This window comes from Hyperolius riggenbachi, chromosome 2 (genome assembly GCF_040937935.1).
Source record: "Hyperolius riggenbachi isolate aHypRig1 chromosome 2, aHypRig1.pri, whole genome shotgun sequence".
Lineage (NCBI taxonomy): Eukaryota > Metazoa > Chordata > Amphibia > Anura > Hyperoliidae > Hyperolius > Hyperolius riggenbachi.
The window spans coordinates 412,590,407-412,610,860 of NC_090647.1; the positions used below are offsets into that span (position 1 = coordinate 412,590,407).

At 42.1% G+C, this 20,454-nt stretch overlaps 1 protein-coding gene across 2 annotated transcripts in view; it reads left to right on the forward strand.

The window, feature by feature from the left end:
* The window catches only part of MED14 (mediator complex subunit 14), a 223,486-nt gene that overhangs the window by 84,331 nt on the left and 118,701 nt on the right, over positions 1-20,454 (forward strand). For both annotated transcript variants that reach the window (XM_068269856.1, XM_068269857.1), the window contains exons 8-14: positions 3,049-3,181; positions 5,530-5,680; positions 5,971-6,082; positions 8,199-8,324; positions 11,387-11,465; positions 17,956-18,115; positions 19,512-19,706. In XM_068269856.1, coding sequence (XP_068125957.1) covers positions 3,049-3,181; positions 5,530-5,680; positions 5,971-6,082; positions 8,199-8,324; positions 11,387-11,465; positions 17,956-18,115; positions 19,512-19,706 — 956 coding nt within the window. The remainder of the gene's footprint in view (positions 1-3,048; positions 3,182-5,529; positions 5,681-5,970; positions 6,083-8,198; positions 8,325-11,386; positions 11,466-17,955; positions 18,116-19,511; positions 19,707-20,454) is intronic.

Below are 20,454 nucleotides of genomic sequence, written 5' to 3' on the forward strand. Positions count from 1 at the left end.
TGTCTTCTAAACCTAGGTGCGTCTTATGGTCAGGAGTGTCTTATATTCAGGAAAAAAACGGTAATATACTGTATGAAATAGACTCATTACATGCAAAGTGAGATATTTCGAGCCTTTATTTGTTATAATTTTGATGATTATGGCTTACAGCTTGTGAAAACAAAATCAAAATCTTAGACCATTAGAATATTGTAAAGATGTTTAATTTTCTAGGCTCAGAGTGTCAGACTCTAACCAGCTAATTAATCCAAAACCCCTGCAAAGGGTTCTTATTTCATATATTAGTTTCACCTTTTAAGTTGAATTACTGAAATAAATGGACTTCTGCATGATATTCTAATTTTTTGAGTTTTACCTGTGGTGTTCATGAGTGTGTTGCCAGACAGCGCAAGTGAGTTCATACACATCTGCCTTTTTACAGTGTCTGCATTTTTCTGACCGTAACTGAACTTCCCAAGTCTAAAAGAATAGAGGTTGAGGAGTCACAATGACAGTCAGTCAGTATATTTAACTTAAAGTACGTGAAATGTTAAATTTTAGGGCTGTTTAAACACTTGAGCCTTAAGTGACAAGAAGACTTAGGACCATTTGGACATCTTCAATTTTACTGACCAGGTGATTTATTAGAACAAATTAACATGCCACCATTTAACCCACATTAATTGATTATTTGCAGACTTGCCCCATGTGAAAAAATACAGTTAGGATAGGATAGAGCATTATCAGGTGGTATAGGTAGGTGTGGATGGAGACAGCCATTTAGTAGCATAGACCTCATATCATTTAATATTCCAAGAAGGCAAAACGAGGGTTCGCATGTAATTGGACAACTTAGCTTGCCATGCGAGACTTTTATAACCTGTGCCCAATATGCTGTGCTCAGGTGGCAGTCTCAAATTGATTGGAAAAAAGGGGGAATATAATTTGGCACAACAGTTAGCTGGTCAGGGGAATAAACTCAACCCCACTTAAAAAGTTGCTTTATGTAGTAATTGACAAAATAACAAAGGGACATCAAAGGGATCTACCCTCCAGAAAAAATGGTTTGATTGTGTATGAGGCTCAGAGGTACCAAAATTATTAAAAGCAGTTTGAAAATGGGAGGCATAGGTAAACTTATCTCCTCTCGAGGGGGAAAAACACAATGGCCAGGGCCAGGTTTTAAAGTGGACCTGAACTCAGAACTCCTCTCTGCTCTAAAAGATACACAACAGAATAATAACCTTTAAACAAAAAACATTTCTTTGTTACAGCGGTTACAAATCCTAAAATAAATCTGCACAGTTTCTACTTCCTGATTCATGGAAGCAGACATATTGTTTACAGCCTGTACTTTCAAATGGGCTTATCTGCCTTGTCAGTCATGTGACATGGGAGAGATCAAACTACAACTAGTGATTAGACACAAATGAGGGGGGAATTACACAGGCTAAACTCATTAAATACATACAGGGTGCATTTCTGTTATGGTTTCCTAGTGTCCTGTGCAAGAGCAAATCTCTTATGTATTGCAACACGTTTCTCTGTACTACATCCCAGTTTCTTTACGCAAATAAAGAGAACAAAATCTCCAATGAGCCTCTTGACCACTTTAATACTATCTCCCAATCCTCACTATCTAGGAAGAGAACCTGAAGTGAGAAATACAGTATATGGAGCTGATATATATATATATATATATATATATATATATATATATATATATATTCATATTCTCTATCTCGTATTTTTTGGACTATAAGACGCTTCGGACTATAAGACGCACCTAGGTTTAGAGGACAAAAACTAAGAAAATAAATATACTGAACCTGGTGCATCCATGGTGCAGGAGCCTCTTATGGACATGCTGCAGCTAATGAAGTGCGGTATCTTCCAGGATAACACAGCTGCATCTACTACGAATCAGGAGCGCTGCCCCAACCTGCCAATCACGGCCTGCCCTCAGCTCCCTGTTCTTACTGGACGCGCTAGTCTCGAGGGCGGGAGCAGTCTCCGTCATTGGGGCTAATCACAGCACTCCCTGCTACTGAGGAAGTGCTGTGATTGGCCCCAATGACGGAGACTGCCAGGATTGGCAGGCTGAGGCAGCGCTCCTGATTCGTAGTAGATGCGGCTGTGATATCCCGGAAGATACCGTACTTCATCAGCTGCAGCATGTACGGTATGTAGAAAGGGGAATCGCACGCCGCGGGGACAGTGCACGGACGGGGCATGGGGGGCAGCGTGCAGAAGGGACATGGGGACTGTGTGCTGGAGAGAACAGCTGGACAGTGCGCCGGAGAGCACAGGTGGAAACGGCGAGAAACAGGCGAAGGACGGGGACAGCCGGCAGGAAAGATGGGCACAGCACTGCTGGAGGAGGCAGAGGACAGGGACAGCACTTCAAAGTACAGGAAATGGAGGATGGGGACACATCGCTCGGACTATAAGACGCGCCTACTTTTTTGGGGGTGGGGGGGGGGAGTGCGTCTTATAGTCCGAAAAATAATATATATATATATATATATATATATATATATATATATATATATATATATATATATAATTTTTTTTTTTTTTTTAAACATTACCAGTTGCCTGGCAGTCCTGTTGATCTCTTTGGCTGCAATATTGTCTGAATCACACACCTGAAACAAGCATGCAGCTAATATTGTCAAATGTCTCATCTGCATGCTTGTTCTGGGTCTCTGGCTAAAAGTGTTAGAGGCAGATGATCAGCAGGACAGCCAGACTGTAGCTGCATGCTTGTTTCAGGTGTGTGATTCAGACACCACTTTAGCCAAAGAGATAAGCAGGACTTCCAGGCAACTGGTATTGTTTAAAAGGAAATAAATATGGCAGTCTCCATATCCCTCTTACTTCAGGTTCCCTTTTATAGCATTATGTATCTGGAGTTTGTTAGACCAAGCCAGTAACATATTTTACAGGGCACCCCTTAATGTGTTCAGTAATGGGAGAGGTTGATATATTAATAGCTGCCCCCTTAAATTGCATAGCTATGTGTTTTTTATTTTATTAGTATATTTTTTCCTTAATGTGAATGTACAGATTCTTTCTGCTTATCTCTTCAGCTGGAAGTCCTCCACTCTCAGGCCCTGGCACTTATAAGAGAACGCTGGGGAGATCTAGTTCAAATTGAACGTTACATAGCTGGGAAATGCCTCATACTGGCTGTTTGGAAGTATGTGTTGAATCAGTATGTCTGTATAGGGCAGTTTTCAGGGGACTGCTATATTTGTTACATTACTTGTTTTTATACATAATGAGCGTTAGAAATTCTTGAGTTGGGTTATTTGTTTTCATTAGTTTATTACAAGTTTATTACAAAAAAATACATAAATTCACAACCTCAAGTGACAAATGAAAAATGGCGAAAACATTGCACGTTTTGCCAATACATGCATCTATGACATATGCAATATGTTTACATTTAAAAAGGGCACCACGGTAATTTGGGCACCAAAGTAAGTTGCTATGGGAATATCTGCAAAATTTTCGATATTCCACTTCTTAATTACAATAGTAAGATAGTGGTAATCTTCACTGATATTTAACTCTGGACAAATTTACCCTAAAACCCCTTTCAGGTGGATGGGTGAACTGCGCATTTGCCGAGCAGTTCAGCCTCCTGTCTTACACCCACCAGTAAAATTCGGGTGCAATTTTAAATGCAGCAAATTGCAGCATTTGTAACACCACGTGTATCGAGCATTGACACGCGGTGGTGTTACTTGGCGGCAGAGAAACGCAATATGTTGAATCTAGATTTCACTCCGCGGGGGGACTATCAGTACCGGGTGCTAATAAATGCCAGGCTGGAGCAGGAGAGCAGCTGACAGGCGGTGACTTCACCGCTTGTCAGCTGCCTGTGTAAAAAGAGCCCTTACTCTCACACGAGCCCTCACACCAATGCCTAACCCTAAGACACTTGGCTTCTTGGCATACGTTTGAATCTAGTACATGAATAGCTGTACGTTTTATGTGTGAATTATTATAATTGATTTATAAAGTGCCTACATATTCCGTGGTGCTTTACACACTAAGAAACAAACATTAGGTACGTAATAGTACAGACAATGGTATACACCGAGTATAGACACAATATTGGTAGACCTAGTAATTGCGGTGACACATTTTCCATGAGGAATAAAATGTATAACAAATTCCAAGACACAAAACTGGATAAGAGTGCTGCCTAGACTTAAAGGAATACTATCAATACCCAAGTGTTCTGAAATGACAATGTACAAATAATGTCTAAGTAGCTGTGTAAACATTTTCCTACTTTTCATGTTAAATATCAGAGGAAATTCTGTAATTCTTTTATTGAGTGTAGGATTTAGCTATATTGGGACAAATCAATTGCAGAAGGGGTGTCTGTTTCAATGCACAGCCAGAGTTGCATATCAGACTACAGAAAGCAAATATCAAACATATCAAACTCTGAAAGCAAAAACAGTATGAAAAGCTGTGACAATTAGTTACATTTCCTCTGCTTTCTTCAGACACTTCAGTCAGAAACACAGGACACAGAAGCTGAAGCTGTTGGGAGCTTTCTCTTTGTCACACACAGAGCTACACATAGAGTTAACTGATCAAGTGTGAGGGGAATTTCCCCTCTCCTCATGGCTCAGTCAGCCGTCAGTTTTGGCGTCAGTAAAGTTTGAAAGTATTTTGATAACCGTAAACAAAGAGGTTGCTACTAAAATGTATACACCAGTACTTAGCAGCACTTCCCAAACAATTCCTGTGTCAATTGAAAAAAATATGTGATCGTATTCCTTTAAGACGTTCACCAAGAAAAAAGGGAATGCTTTATCAGAAATATAAATAAAAATGGGAGATCACATAGAAATCTTGTAAGAAAGTGCATCCATAGACTAGCATAAAAGCTGAATAGTGGCCAGGTGTCTGGCGATGTGCGTGACCATTTTTCTTGGGGAATGTCTTGAGTCTATATCCACGCTGCGGTGCCTGTTCCTTGTGACCTTGTGGCATGCACGCGGTCATGTAATGTACATGCTGCAGCGTCACGCGGTACAGACTGCCAGCAGGGATGGAGAGAAGACATGGGAGTATTGTGCCGGCGAACAGGTGAGTGTGCCCTCAGTTGCTAACAGTCTGCATGGGTCCAGGTCTCCCTGTGCTCTTACAAAAAATAGACCAGTCCTGTCAATAGTTTGTATCAGTGCAAAATACGAGTTTGGTATGACTAGCAAATTTTTAAGATTGTCTAAAGCAGGGTTTCCCAACCCGTGTGTCGCAACACATTCATGTGTGTCGCGGCAGCCTCGGATATGTGTCGCCGCTCCGCTCTGTCTCCCTCCCACGCTTTCATGCTCTGACTCCACTCTGTGTAGAGTTAGAGCAGGACTACAAGAAAATGGCTGTCGATGCGGACATCAGCGGCCATATTGTTTAAGCCCTGCACACACACACACACTGGCAGAATAAAGGTAGAAAAAAATGTGGAACGGATTATGCGTTTTTAATGTGTTTTCTGTGTTGTTGTTTTTTTTTTTAATACAGCCAACAAGTCTTGGGCAGGAAAACAGGCACTGCTTCGGTTCATAAGGTCACCATAAAAATTGATGAGCACGATGGGTCAAAACCTTTGCAGATTTCCCATGAACCTCCTCTGCCAGCTTGTGATTCCAAACTAACTGAAAGGGCTATGCGGGTAAGAATTGTCTGCTTAAAATCAGTATTGCTTTAAACGTTCTTAGTGGTAATCCCAAATCTGGCTCGGGACGGAAATCCGCAGCTCAGAGCGGTAATCGTGTGCCTGAGTGAGTTTTATACAGAAGCTGTTGCAGATCTCTATATGGTATGTTATTTTTTCTTGGTTTTAGAGTTTAAAAGCTTGTGAAAAAATTGCATGGCTTTTATACCCTAATTCTGGAAATAATCATAACTCCAGGGAGGTTAATATTTCTTTTTAGAAAGTTAATTTATATTATTATCTTTCAGATTGATCATCTGTCTATTGAGAAGCTGTTGATTGACAGTGTCCATGCACGTTCACATCAGAAGTTGCAGGAACTGAAAACCATCTTAAAGAGTTTTAATCCTAATGATAACTGTATGTATACCCTCCCATGTTTATTGTTTAATTTTCTTTAGGAAAATGTTTTGGCTATTGAATTAGGACCCGGCAAGGTGCAGTATAGAAAGCAGAATTCCAGCCAAATTGTTAGTTTTTAATTAAAGGGCAAAAGATTTTGAATGTTTGTTGGGTGTTTATTTGCTCCCCTTGTTTCTGGGGCGTTCTCACTCTACTTTGGTCCTATCCACAGTGGCAAGTGCACACTGCTCTGTACCACCTTTTTTCCACAAGTTTTACCATAACCTCCCTGGCGGTCTATTAAAAGCCGCCAGGGGGCAGCAGAGCAGTTTTTAAATATTTTTTTTTTTTAAATCATGTAGCGAGCCCACGGCTCGCTACATGATAGCCGCTGTGCAGCGGCATCCCCCCACCCTCTTCGATCGCCTGCGGCGATCTCCGATCAGGAAATCCCGTTTGAAGAACGGGATTTCCTGGAGGGCTTCCCCCGTCGCCATGGGGCGGCGCGGCGAGCGGCGGACAATCGGCGGGTCGCGGCGACGATCGGAGTGCACACGCAACAGGGCCTGAGAAATCCTCCTGCACAGCATAGCCCGTGCTCAGCAGGACAACTCAAGCAAAAGGGATATGGAAGCTGCCATATTTATTTCCTTATGGAGACAGAAAGGCGAAAAAGCGCACACAGTGATACTAGTAGGTGAGGGCTCTAGGCCCTATAGGAAAGGTCTCACCTGGTTGTCAAGGCTGTAGAAACCTATATAGGTTTGCCAGCTGTCACGCTTGTGTCCCTCTTATGCCGGGGACCTGGCTTGCACGGATATCCTCGCGGTTTTGGATGATGACCCTCCCGCGGCCGTACGGTCGCGGGAATCAGAACGCCCAGCAGGTTAAAAGTCACAGAGAGCTCTGTCTTCTGAAGCTTATCTCAACTGTCAGTCACTATTTTCTTTTTCTCTCCAGAGAACAGGTCAATAGTTCACTGGCCTGCTCTGTAAAAACATTTAGAATGCTGAGTAGTGTGTAAACTCCAAATATTAGAGAATGATGAAATGTTTTTAAAAACACTATATAACCGAAAATAAAAATATGAGAATATTTTCTTTGCTACTAATGTTCTAGTAATTATCCGTACTACACAACCAATTCATTATATCATAATTTTTTTTCCACTTTAGCGTCCCTTCGAGACATTTACCAATGGATTGATCAATGTTTTTTAGTTTCATTTTCTATTCCCAGCCAATGGCTTAAGTGTATTTGCTATGTCCTCTGGTCAGTGCTTTTTTTTTAGTTATGATTATCCTATGTCTTATTGAATCAGCTTTGCAGATGTATAGCATGTGGCTGAAAGAGGGGCATGCAGGTAGACAGAGTGGCTGTAGATGCAACTTTTTATGTAATACAATCTCTGCTTGCAGGAACAGCAAGTACTCAAACAATATGTGGAATCCACTATGACTCCCTCCACCTTCACATGAGGGAAAATATGATTATGAAAAAGGTCTTTTTGTGCATTAAAAATAAGAGACCATTGTGGCATTGCTTTTTTTTCTGATTGCTGGGTTTTGTGCTCATGTTTTTGTTCTTTCTTGATTTGTAATAGATGGAACAAGTAGGGGGTCAGGTGGTCTGACTCTTTTAGCTGCATACTGCACTACAAGAAAAGAGTAAATTGGGATGCCATCCTTCTTATCCCTGCCTATTCAGATAATCTTTAAGGGCCCTTTTACACTAGTAGTGATGGCGATTGCAAAATCGCAAACCGCTAGTGATTTCAAAATCGCTACAGGTTGCTAAATAACAGGAATCGTGGTAGGTAATTTCCACTACCGCAATTCGTTTTTACTAAATCGCGATCACGCCGCAGAGCGATTATTGCGGCGATTTGGCTATGCAGTGCATAGCATAGCAAAATCGCAATCGCCGCAAAAAAATTAGGACTTTGCTGAATCGTAATCGCTAGCGTTTAGCGCAAACGCTAGCGATTGCTAGTGGAAAAGGGCCCTAATACTGATATGCAGTGTTCTCCCCATAGGCAACGTGCTAAAAGAGCCTGGGAAGAACACTGTTAAGTGTTTATTTAGCGCTGACCGTATGTAATCCTCATTTGTGGCTATGTATCTTTGTCTTGCAGCATTTGTGGAAACTGCTCTGCCAACCCTAGTCATTCCTATTCTAGAACCTTGTGGTCGTTCAGAGTGCCTACATGTGTTTGTTGATCTTCATTCTGGAATGTTCCAGCTTATGCTTTATGGATTTGGTAAGATGTAGACGTTTTTTATACATTATTATTACATTTATACATTATTTTTCAAATTAAGTTTCACTTTAAGGAATTTCTTAAGTTCTTAAAAAGCTGTGCAATGCCTGTACAACAGACATGAAGTGTAACAATCCAGTTTACCTAATTTGCAACCCTAGCAGAACATGTAATGTTGGGGGGACCATGGAAACTGTGGATTATTATTTTGGCTATGCCTTCCTATTTTAGGGGCATCTAGTTGATTATTAATACTTCAGTGATGGGGTGGCACTCTTCATGCAAAAAACCCAGCAGCAGTGTCTGTGTGCATAAGTGAATTGGGGGTAAAGTAGGGTGGTGGTGCCTAAATACAAGGCTGGAGAGTCAAAGCTGAGAGCATGCATAATTTTTGATGCTGTCAGATTGCTGGTTAGGGCTGGGACAGGTAGGAGGATGTGGTCTTGCTGACAGTCACAGGATGGCCTTTGTTATCATAATGGCACTTTACATACACTTTCCGTACCAGTGCATGCTCACAAAAGTACAGACTTGCAAGTCAGACTAGCCATAGTTTGGTTATTGGACATTATTGCAAGGAGGTAAATGCATAGTTTAGGCTCACTTTGGGAAAAATATCTTAAATACAACAAATTATCTTTATATTTTGATAAAGTTCACTGTGTAGTAAGGTTTAAAGAGAATCTGAAGTGACTTTTTTTTTTCTTTTATCTAAAAATCATGTTAAGGCTATAAATACCTGGTCTCCTACAGTATTCCAGCCTCTGTAACTATATTTTGTATCAGTACCCTGTACGTGCCAAGCCCAATTCCGGGCACGACCCAGTCGTGCTTGGCGAAATAAAAGTTTCTGATTCTGATTAAAATGAGTGCCACCTGTCCAGATGATCATCTTAATCTCTCCACGACTTTCCTGGTCGCAGAATATGCTACCAGGAAGAGAACAGGAAGAAGCAGGGCTGTTCTCAGTAGCTCTGCCTTTCTCAGTGCAGACGGACGTCAGTCTCCGCCCCCTTCTAATTTATGCCGCCCTCCAAGGTTGGCTCCAGAGGTTGTGAGACTTCTCAAAGCAGCAGCTTCTGTCAGCAGCAGCCATGGGCTCAAATTCGGATTCGGGTGATCTGGATAGTTGCTATTCGGATTTCACCCAGTAATGCTGGGCGGGAGGGGGGTCAAGCTTGCCTGTCTGACGTCTTCTTCGGTCCGTCCCTCGGCTCCTCCCACGATGCACTCCAAGCGTCGGTCACGTGATTACAAACACTTCCTCCTTCCGGGTAGAAGGAGGAAGTGTTTGTAATCACGTGACGCGCTTGACCGCATCGTGGGAGGCGCTGCGGGACGGACCGAAGAAGACGTCAGACAGGTAAGCTTGACCAGCCCGCACAGCATTACTGGGTGAAATCCGGATAGCAACTATCCGGATCACCCTAATCCGAATTTGAGCCCATCGCTGGTCAGCAGCTTCTCAGCATGAGACAAGCTGGAAGCTGCAGCCCTTCACGAACCTGTGTATTCCAAATGTATGTGTATGAAAAGGGGGTGAGATTTATAGAGATGGACATGGCAAACATAAAACAAAGCACCCAAACGACTTTGCAAAAGCTTTGTTTTATGTTTGCCACGTCCGGCTCTAAAAATCTCACCCCCTTTTCATACACATACATTTGGAATACACAGGTTCGTGAAGGGCTGCAGCTTCCAGCTTGTCTCATGCTGAGAAGCTGCTGACAGAAGCTGCTGCTGTGAGAGACTCTGGAGCCAGGCTTGGAGGACGGCATAAATTAGAAGGGGGCGGAGACTGACATCCGTCTGCACTGAGAAAGGCAGAGCTACTGAGAACAGCCCTGCTTCTTCCTGTTCTCTTCCTGGTAGCATATTCTGCGACCAGGAAAGTAGTGAAGAGATTAAGATGATTATGTGGACAGGGGGCACTAGTTTTAAGGCTGGAGTACTGTAGGAGACCAGGTATTTATTGCCTTAACATGATTATTAAATAAAATAAGAAAAAAAAAGTCACTTCAGATTATCTTTAACCACTTGCCGACCGCACACTCATACCGTGCGGCGACAAAGTGGTAGCTGGAGGACCAGCGACGCAGATCTGCGTCGCCAGGTGCCTCCCTATTTAATCAGGAAAGTTTCCTGTTAGATCACGGAGCGGGTCTCCGTGAATAGCCTGCGAGCCGCTGATCGCGGCTCGCAGACTAAATGTAAACGCAGGAGACCTTTGTCTCCTTTGTTAACATTGAACGGAGCTGCTGTAAGGCAGATCGCCGATCCCCGGCCAATCAGCGGCCGGGGATCGCCGCCATGTGACAGGGGACATCCTGTCACTGGCTGCACAGGACGGATAGCGTCCTGTGCAGCCCCGATCACCAGGAGGTACAGGTAGGAGAGGGAGGGGGGAATTTCGCCGCCGAGGGGGGCTTTGAGGTGCCCCCCCCCCCCCGCCCGCAACATGCCAGCCAGCAGGAGCGATCAGACCCCCCCTGCACATCATCCCCATAGGGGGGGAAAAAGGGGGGCGATCTGATCGCTCTGCATGAACCCTGATCTGTGCTGGGGGCTGCAGAGCCCACCCAGCACAGATCACAAAAAACAGTGCTGGTCCTTAAGGGGGGGTAAAGGCTGGGTCATCAAGTGGTTAAATTCATCTGACTACGTTCAAGCCTTGTGTTTAGTCAGCTGAATGCACTTTTTAGATTTTATTTTTGTATTTCTCACATGGCTGACATGGATATTTGATAACTTTAATCCATAGATATATTTCAAAATGTAAATGTATGTTTTACCTTTATTTTTTTTAATGAAAAAATAATTTAGTGTGGAAAAATGTACAATGGAAGCATCAGAAAGGAAACAGATCATTTTTCACATTTGTGAGAAGCTTCTGTGCAGTGCTTGAGGTCATTCTATAAGTGTTCTAGTGGTTAGGCTGAATAGATTTGTTCTGACCTCCCAGTGTTTGAATCTTTCAGGATCTTTAGCCATTCATTCCTAATAATTCTGACTCATAAGTACTGCATTTACTTTCTGAACATTTTCATTTTTCTTTTTTGTAGACCAAGCAACATTAGACGATATTGAGAAATCCATCAATGATGACATGAAGAAAATTATCTCTTGGCTTCAACACCTGAAGTAAGTAACCTCCAAGTATATTTTTAAAAGTTTGATTTCAATAACAGAAAAATGAAAGGAACCTCTTGTTTCTGCTGATAGAGGTACACAGTTTTGTATTTGCAATATGATTACAATACCAGCAAATCAGTACTCTTACCATCATCTAATTCATTTACTACTGGCCACAACTGAAATCTTCAGAAGCCTGCAGGATCAAAAAGTAAGCCCTGTAAGTAATATCTTCCATTTACTGTTTCCCAGCAGTTTATCACGCAGGACCTGTATATTGCCACTACCTCTCATCAGCATATCCTAGTTAAGCAAACCAAAGCAAAAATAAAAACACACACTGGTCTTAAGAGCTACAGAATCCTCTCCTGTTCTGTGTAAGCTTTGCTGTTAGTGTAATGCAACGCTGGGAAGTAAAGCTGGGCAATGCTGTAGTCCTGATTTTAGATTACAGTTTTATTTTTCTGATTTAATGCCCTATTTCTGCCAGCTTTTTGGCTTGGTGCCAGAGTATCTTTTCACTCTAGTGCAGGGGGTCAGGAACCTTTTTGGTTGAGAGAGCCATAAGCACCACATATTTTAAAATGTAATTCTGTGAGAGCCTTACAATGTTTAAAACTGGCACAGTGTGCATGTGCAGAGGGCTCCAGAGGCGTATCTAGAGGGGTGCAGGCATGCCTTGTGCCATGGGCGCCTGAGCGCCGTGGCTGCCTCCTCCTCCCTCATTCTCCACCACCATACTGAGGGATGCCTCTCAGGCATTTGTACCTGCTCTTATACTGGAGGAAATCTCTCACTACCTATACTGGGAGACCCTCTCATTATCTAAACTGGTTGACTACTTATACTGGAGCGATATCTCTTACCACTTATGCTAAAGAAGGTTACTTACACTGGGGAGACATCTCTTACTACATATACTGGGAGGGCAACGTAAACTGCCGTCTACTGGGTGAACTACCTCCGGCTACCTATACTAGGGTGCTACCTCTGGTTACTTTTACTTTGGGCGCTAACTAGCAACTAATACTGGGGAGACTTGTATCATTGCAAGATGGTCTGATGGGGGAGGGGTCAAAATTTCGGTGTTTGCCATAGGCGCTATGCTACCCAGATACGCCCCTGCAGGGCTCACGACCCTGTTACCATGGTGATGTGTATACAGTTGATCCTCCGGGAAGCGGAAGTGTCAGACACTTCTTCAGCTTCTCTTAGGTTTCAGCAACATCAGCAATTTCCCCGAGAGCCAGACAGGAGAAATACCGACTAACAGCTTGTACAATTAGCTAGTTGACTTAGGGGTTGATTCACTTTGTAGGACAAGATCCCTGTACTTTGGCCCAAATAGGCTGCCTGTCAAGTTACAGGCAGCCTATCAGGCCAATCAAAGTGCAGGGATCTCGTCCTACAAAGTCACTGGACCTGACAGGAGCCAGGGTGGGACAATTGGAGCGGCCGTTAGTTTTGGGGGGAGCGCGAGTAATTTAGTAGTGCACGCTACAGCAGTAGCGTGCCTACTTTGAAAATGTTACTTGCGCTGCCAAACTAAGCTGTGCTGCTTAAGCAGTGTAGCTTAGTGAATCAACCCCTACGGATTTGTCTGTGTGCCAGATGTAGCCATCAAAAGTACCACATCTGGCTCCTGAGCCGTAGGTTCCTTACCCCTGCTCTAGTGATTACTTGAATATGCTGTCTATATGACAACTGTATTACAAAATAAACTGTAAAAAACACCGCTTTTTAACAATAGAACTCTATCCCAAAACGGTGTACTTCCCTAAAATACTGTAATTGATAAATTATTTTAGTATGTCTGTCCATAAAGATAAGCTCAATACAATAGTGTACAGCAGCCTTTCTCAACCTTTTTACCTTGGATGAACCCTGCAAATAATTTTTGGATCTCAAGGAACCACTGCATTTTTTTTTTATTTTTTTTTTTGTGCAAGTGGGCATGGATTAAAAAAGTAGGTTTGGCTGTTTATTTCACTACCCTTTATTACAGGGTCTCCTTATTCTAGTGCCTTTTAGTCATGTGCCCTTTTATTCAATTAGTGCTTGTTTTTCCAGTACCCCCTATTATTATAAAGTACTCTATCATACTTCCACTATGATGGGAGAAAATATCAAGGAACCCCTGCAGATTACGCAAGGAACCCTGGGGTTCCAGGGAACCCTAGATGAGAATGCCTGCTTTACAGTCCAAATTAAAAACGAACACGAGTGCAAAGGATAAAAAGACTGGTGCGTGATGCACTTGGAGAATCAGAGACATACGTGTGTGTGTGTGTGTGTGTGTGTGTGTGTGTGTGTGTGTGTGTGTGTGTGTGTGTGTGTGTGTGTGTGTGTGTGTGTGTGTGTGTGTCTCATATAACGGTCTTTATTGCTCCAATGCATCATGCACCAGTCTTTCTTCTTCTTAGAATAAGTAAATTATTAGGGAAAGGGAGGTTCTGAAGGGGGTGTGGCTAGAAAACAGCAAAAATCTATTAACCCTTCGCACACTCACATGCAAATGTTCAAACAATTGCATTCACAGATTCACTCATCCAGGCACAACTGTTATCCCTACAGCTAAATTAAAAGCCAGGGTTTTAGTTCACAGAAGAATGCATTCTTATGCTTAATCACCTATACTGCGCAGAAGTACCCAGGTAAACATAGGTGTCCTAACTCTGGCCCTGTAACATGCATAGTGCAGACATGCAAACACATTCATTGCATCAAACCTATCAATGGATTAGGAGCACACATCCTAACTTCCTCTCCTGGGAAAGACAGTGCATCTTACCAATCGCACAAGGGAGCTAATGTTATGTGTCCATGTGCACAATGCGCATACACCAGCCTAAGCTGTCTGCATGCTGACAAACATACAGGGGAAGGGGGAGTGCACCGAATTGGACCCTAGCCACAGGGGTCAATGATAAGAATAAACATACATATATCCAGGCACATCGCCTCTAGTTAGGACATTAAATAAATTATTAGGGAAAGGGAGGTTCTGAAGGGGGTGTGGCTAGAAAACAGCAAAAATCTATTAACCCTTCGCACACTCACATGCAAATGTTCAAACAATTGCATTCACAGATTCACTCATCCAGGCACAACTGTTATCCCTACAGCTAAATTAAAAGCCAGGGTTTTAGTTCACAGAAGAATGCATTCTTATGCTTAATCACCTATACTGCGCAGAAGTACCCAGGTAAACATAGGTGTCCTAACTCTGGCCCTGTAACATGCATAGTGCAGACATGCAAACACATTCATTGCATCAAACCTATCAATGGATTAGGAGCACACATCCTAACTTCCTCTCCTGGGAAAGACAGTGCATCTTACCAATCGCACAAGGGAGCTAATGTTATGTGTCCATGTGCACAATGCGCATACACCAGCCTAAGCTGTCTGCATGCTGACAAACATACAGGGGAAGGGGGAGTGCACCGAATTGGACCCTAGCCACAGGGGTCAATGATAAGAATAAACATACATATATCCAGGCACATCGCCTCTAGTTAGGACATTAAATAAATTATTAGGGAAAGGGAGGTTCTGAAGGGGGTGTGGCTAGAAAACAGCAAAAATCTATTAACCCTTCGCACACTCACATGCAAATGTTCAAACAATTGCATTCACAGATTCACTCATCCAGGCACAACTGTTATCCCTACAGCTAAATTAAAAGCCAGGGTTTTAGTTCACAGAAGAATGCATTCTTATGCTTAATCACCTATACTGCGCAGAAGTACCCAGGTAAACATAGGTGTCCTAACTCTGGCCCTGTAACATGCATAGTGCAGACTCTGTGAATGCAATTGTTTGAACATTTGCATGTGAGTGTGCGAAGGGTTAATAGATTTTTGCTGTTTTCTAGCCACACCCCCTTCAGAACCTCCCTTTCCCTAATAATTTATTTAATGTCCTAACTAGAGGCGATGTGCCTGGATATATGTATGTTTATTCTTATCATTGACCCCTGTGGCTAGGGTCCAATTCGGTGCACTCCCCCTTCCCCTGTATGTTTGTCAGCATGCAGACAGCTTAGGCTGGTGTATGCGCATTGTGCACATGGACACATAACATTAGCTCCCTTGTGCGATTGGTAAGATGCACTGTCTTTCCCAGGAGAGGAAGTTAGGATGTGTGCTCCTAATCCATTGATAGGTTTGATGCAATGAATGTGTTTGCATGTCTGCACTATGCATGTTACAGGGCCAGAGTTAGGACACCTATGTTTACCTGGGTACTTCTGCGCAGTATAGGTGATTAAGCATAAGAATGCATTCTTCTGTGAACTAAAACCCTGGCTTTTAATTTAGCTGTAGGGATAACAGTTGTGCCTGGATGAGTGAATCTGTGAATGCAATTGTTTGAACATTTGCATGTGAGTGTGCGAAGGGTTAATAGATTTTTGCTGTTTTCTAGCCACACCCCCTTCAGAACCTCCCTTTCCCTAATAATTTATTTAATGTCCTAACTAGAGGCGATGTGCCTGGATATATGTATGTTTATTCTTATCATTGACCCCTGTGGCTAGGGTCCAATTCGGTGCACTCCCCCTTCCCCTGTATGTTTGTCAGCATGCAGACAGCTTAGGCTGGTGTATGCGCATTGTGCACATGGACACATAACATTAGCTCCCTTGTGCGATTGGTAAGATGCACTGTCTTTCCCAGGAGAGGAAGTTAGGATGTGTGCTCCTAATCCATTGATAGGTTTGATGCAATGAATGTGTTTGCATGTCTGCACTATGCATGTTACAGGGCCAGAGTTAGGACACCTATGTTTACCTGGGTACTTCTGCGCAGTATAGGTGATTAAGCATAAGAATGCATTCTTCTGTGAACTAAAACCCTGGCTTTTAATTTAGCTGTAGGGATAACAGTTGTGCCTGGATGAGTGAATCTGTGAATGCAATTGTTTGAACATTTGCATGTGAGTGTGCGAAGGGTTAATAGATTTTTGCTTCTTAGAATAAGGTGAAGCTCTCGTGTGTGTGTGTATATATAATTCAGCTTATTTTTAGCATTTTATAAACTGTTCCCCATCCATTTTTTCCCTTTACAGCAAGCTACACAATTTGCTGATTTCTTCCCATTCTTTGACAACCTTGTTTGCCAGGAGTTTGTCTGAATTATAGCTGTGCAAAAGAAGTCTTTCCAGTTTTTACTCTGAAAATTCTTGGACTAATCTTTGCCAGTGCTGAGGCTGACATATCACATGAGTGGGAGTAGGTGCTCGCAGTTAAACCTTAAAGCTGATCTGAGATGAAAAACTAACTATAACAAGTAACTTGTCTATATATCTTATGTAAAGTTTAGATAGTTTAAACAGCAATTTCTAGCTGCAAACAGCTTTAATAGAAAATGATTATTTCTTCCTGTGATACAATGACAGCAGCCATGTTGTATGTAAACATTATGCTGGGGATACACGGTACGTTTCTGTACCGTGTATCGACCAGCTGATCCGGCCAGCTGATAATATTCAGCTGGCCCGATCAAGCCGCTCGACCCTCGCCCGCTCGATCCCCGCCGGCAGACAATGGCAGGGAATCGAGCGCTGATAAGGAAGCGCTGGCGGGGACGAGCGGTAATCGATCCACGCGGACGAGCGGGGACGCGGCTGGGGTAGATCCGGCGGCTAATCGAGCCGCCGGTCGACCCGTGTATTCCCACCTTTACACAGAGGCAGGCTTATCTGCACCATCAGCACTCGGACTGAAAAAAACCTAATCTCCCCTCCTCCTCCCTCCTCCCCTCTGCCTCTGGAATCTCTGGCTAGAAATACCCCCCCCCCCCCCCTCCTCCTGCCCAGACTGACCTCCCATGAGCGCTTGCTACTGCCAAGGCTCTGAAAAACTGGGCGGGGCTTGTTTAGTTTATAGGGAATTAGAGTATTAAAACAAAAACAAAAAAGTATTTGGCTTGAGGAATGCCCTATAAGCAATAAGAAAGGAACACAATTATGCAATGAGTAAAAGTTCATCTCGGATCCACTTTAATGGACGCCTGAAGTGAGAGGGATATGGAGGCTGCCATATTTATTTCCCTTAAAAGCAATACCAGTTGCCTGGCTATTCTGCTGATCGTCTACCTCTAATACTTTTAGCCATATACCATGAACAAGCATATGTAGATCAGGTGTTTCTGCCATTTTTGTCAAATATGACAAGATTAGCCAAATGCTTTTTCTGGTGTGATTCAGACACTACTACAGCCAAATATATCAGCAGGGCTGCCAGGCAACTGGTATTGTTTAAAAGGAATAAAATAAATATGGCAGCCTCCACATACTTCTTGCTTTAGGTTCCCTTTAACAACCTATCCAGCATGAAGCCTGTTTCAGACCTTACACGATACAATCTAGATAAAACTGTTTTGTAAGATGAAATATACATTTTCAGCATAGCAAAGATTAAATAATGAATGGTGATGCGATGATGAATAAATATTTTTCTATGTTTTTTTTACTTCTTGCCATATTATCTTTTTAGGTTCTGGCTTGGACAACAGCGATGCAAACATTCAGTAAAGCATCTTCCTACTGTGTGCACTGAAAACTTGCATTTGACAAATTATGCAACCCATCCTATAAGTAATCTCTCCAGTCACAAGCTCTTTATAAAGCTTACACGTCTTCCACAGTACTATATAGTAAGTATATTTTTTCTGTCAATTATCGCATTACTGGTATAAATAGAGATAAAAAGGGTTCTTGAAATTACATGTTACATAAGATAAACTTGTATGTACAGTGTCAAGCATTTATAACTAGTCTGTGTTCCTTTTTTTTTTCTTACTGTAAGGGGTAAGAATAGATGCATGCAAATGCCTTTCTCTCCAGTTGGACTACAGGGTAACTCTCACTGATAAATAATTGCAAGCCAGGTTGGCATCTTGCCTGGCAGAAATTACTAACAATATTAACCTATGGCAGGGATCTCACTGCTGTGATTTCCTGCTGATCGCGATTGCTCTGAATTGAGAGAGTATACAGTGATTTTACCTTGCTAATCATGGTAAAATCACCCGAGCAAAAAGTAGCGCTAAGCGCTACTGTTTTGCGCTTTTAAGTGTGAATGGGCCCTTAGGGGTAAAAACTGTGGTTAAAACTGTGGTTAAACTGGTTAATTGGCATCACAAAAAGCTAGTCACTCTGCTGTTTTATATATCGTGTCCTTCACTAACAATCGACCAAAGAACTACAGTTCAGAATAGTTGAGAATGAGAACTATAGACAACCGTATTAAAGGCAAATACGGTCAGGTCTAAGGATGGGCAATCCAGGAAACAGGTCGCTGCAACCACAAGGGCTCCAAGTTGGGATAGGGTGTTGATTCAGATTTTTTGCACAATGCTTTTTTGTATGCTATGTATATTGCATACCGAATTTTGCATACTGTTGCATGCATACTTTTGCATTTTTGTACTTTCGTGTTTTTGTACTTTTGTATTTTTGTACATTCACCCTATCATATGTTTTTATGCATATCGCTATGACTGATGTAATTTTATTGATGTTTGTACTGCATGTGTATATCCCTTTAAGACAGGTGATGCCACCCTTTGGGTGGGACTTTGTACCTACATATTCTTGGCTGTTCATTAGCTATGACTACGGAGCCATAAGTTTGCTCCGATACGCGTGACCTGTATTGCTGTTTGCCCACAATTGCCTCAATGAAAATTGGACTTTTATCCTGAGATCGTTGCAGCAGAATTCTTATCTACTACATTTTCCTGGGGATGGTCAGATACATACTAATTCTAAGTTGATGCTGATTTTGATAATTTTATGCAAATGTATACAGCTTGAAAATGGGGCAATCAACAACAAAAAAAATTGTGTGTGTGTAATATTCCATTGAAATAAGTGTGTGTGTGTGTGTTAAATCTGTACATGTGAAGGTATGCATAGAACAATATGTCAGTAGAAATATATATATATATATATATATATATATATATATATATATATAACAAAACAAAAGCATTTGAAGTTCTAATTCTTTGATTCTGTGTCACCAAATGCTTTCTCTCTGTATTATAGGTTGTGGAAATGTTTGAAGTTGCTGGCAGTCCAACAGAGTTGGAATATAACTACCACTTCTTTTCGGTCAGTCACAATGATGGGGAGGATAACCCACCTACTGCCTTATTACTACAGCGATTCAAGACAAACGTTGATGAGCTGTCTTTTGATGGGACATGGCGGAAGCAAGCAAAAACTGGCTGCAAACGCAAGGTGGGGCTTTTTCCCCTGGTGATGTATAGCGAGGGCTTAAACCCACTATCGGCCTTTTCTGAGTGCTAGTGATTTGAAAAAGCTCTTGCTAATGCAATGCTATGGAAGATTTTTATAAAATCCCAACGCTCAAGTGGGATCCCACCCATAGCAATACATTAGCAAGAGCTTTTCAAATTACAAAGTGCTCCTAGTGGGTTCCAGGCCTGACTTGAATTATTAGAGGATGTTCCAAATTTCTTGGAAAAACACAATACATTAAATTCGATTGCATATATTTGCAGTAATTAATAGAAAACTTTCAAGCAGGCTTAAATTGTTTTTGAGGATATAAAAACTAAAGACAAAAAAAAAGTAGTACCTCTAGTTCATATAGATATGAAAAGAAATGTGTTCGAACACTCCAGCAATACCTTAGAAAGATCTTTATTATTGCCAACAATACATATTTAAAAACAATTAAAATCAAACCTGTAACCCCAGGCCCATGATTCCCCTAATTATGCATTACAAATAGTGGGCTCCACCCATCTGTTCTCCAACTCAGCAGTGTATTGGTCCAATAAAGTGTGTCTCATCAACAAGGCAAAATCGTGTAGCATAATAAGGTGAGACACAGGATCAAATAACACCACTGGTCAAGAAAAAATATACTTTTAATACATGACACTCATAAGAATTATGCAATTTTTACTGATATGGAAAATAAATATATACAGTGGTTTGCAAAAGTATTTGTCCCCCTTGA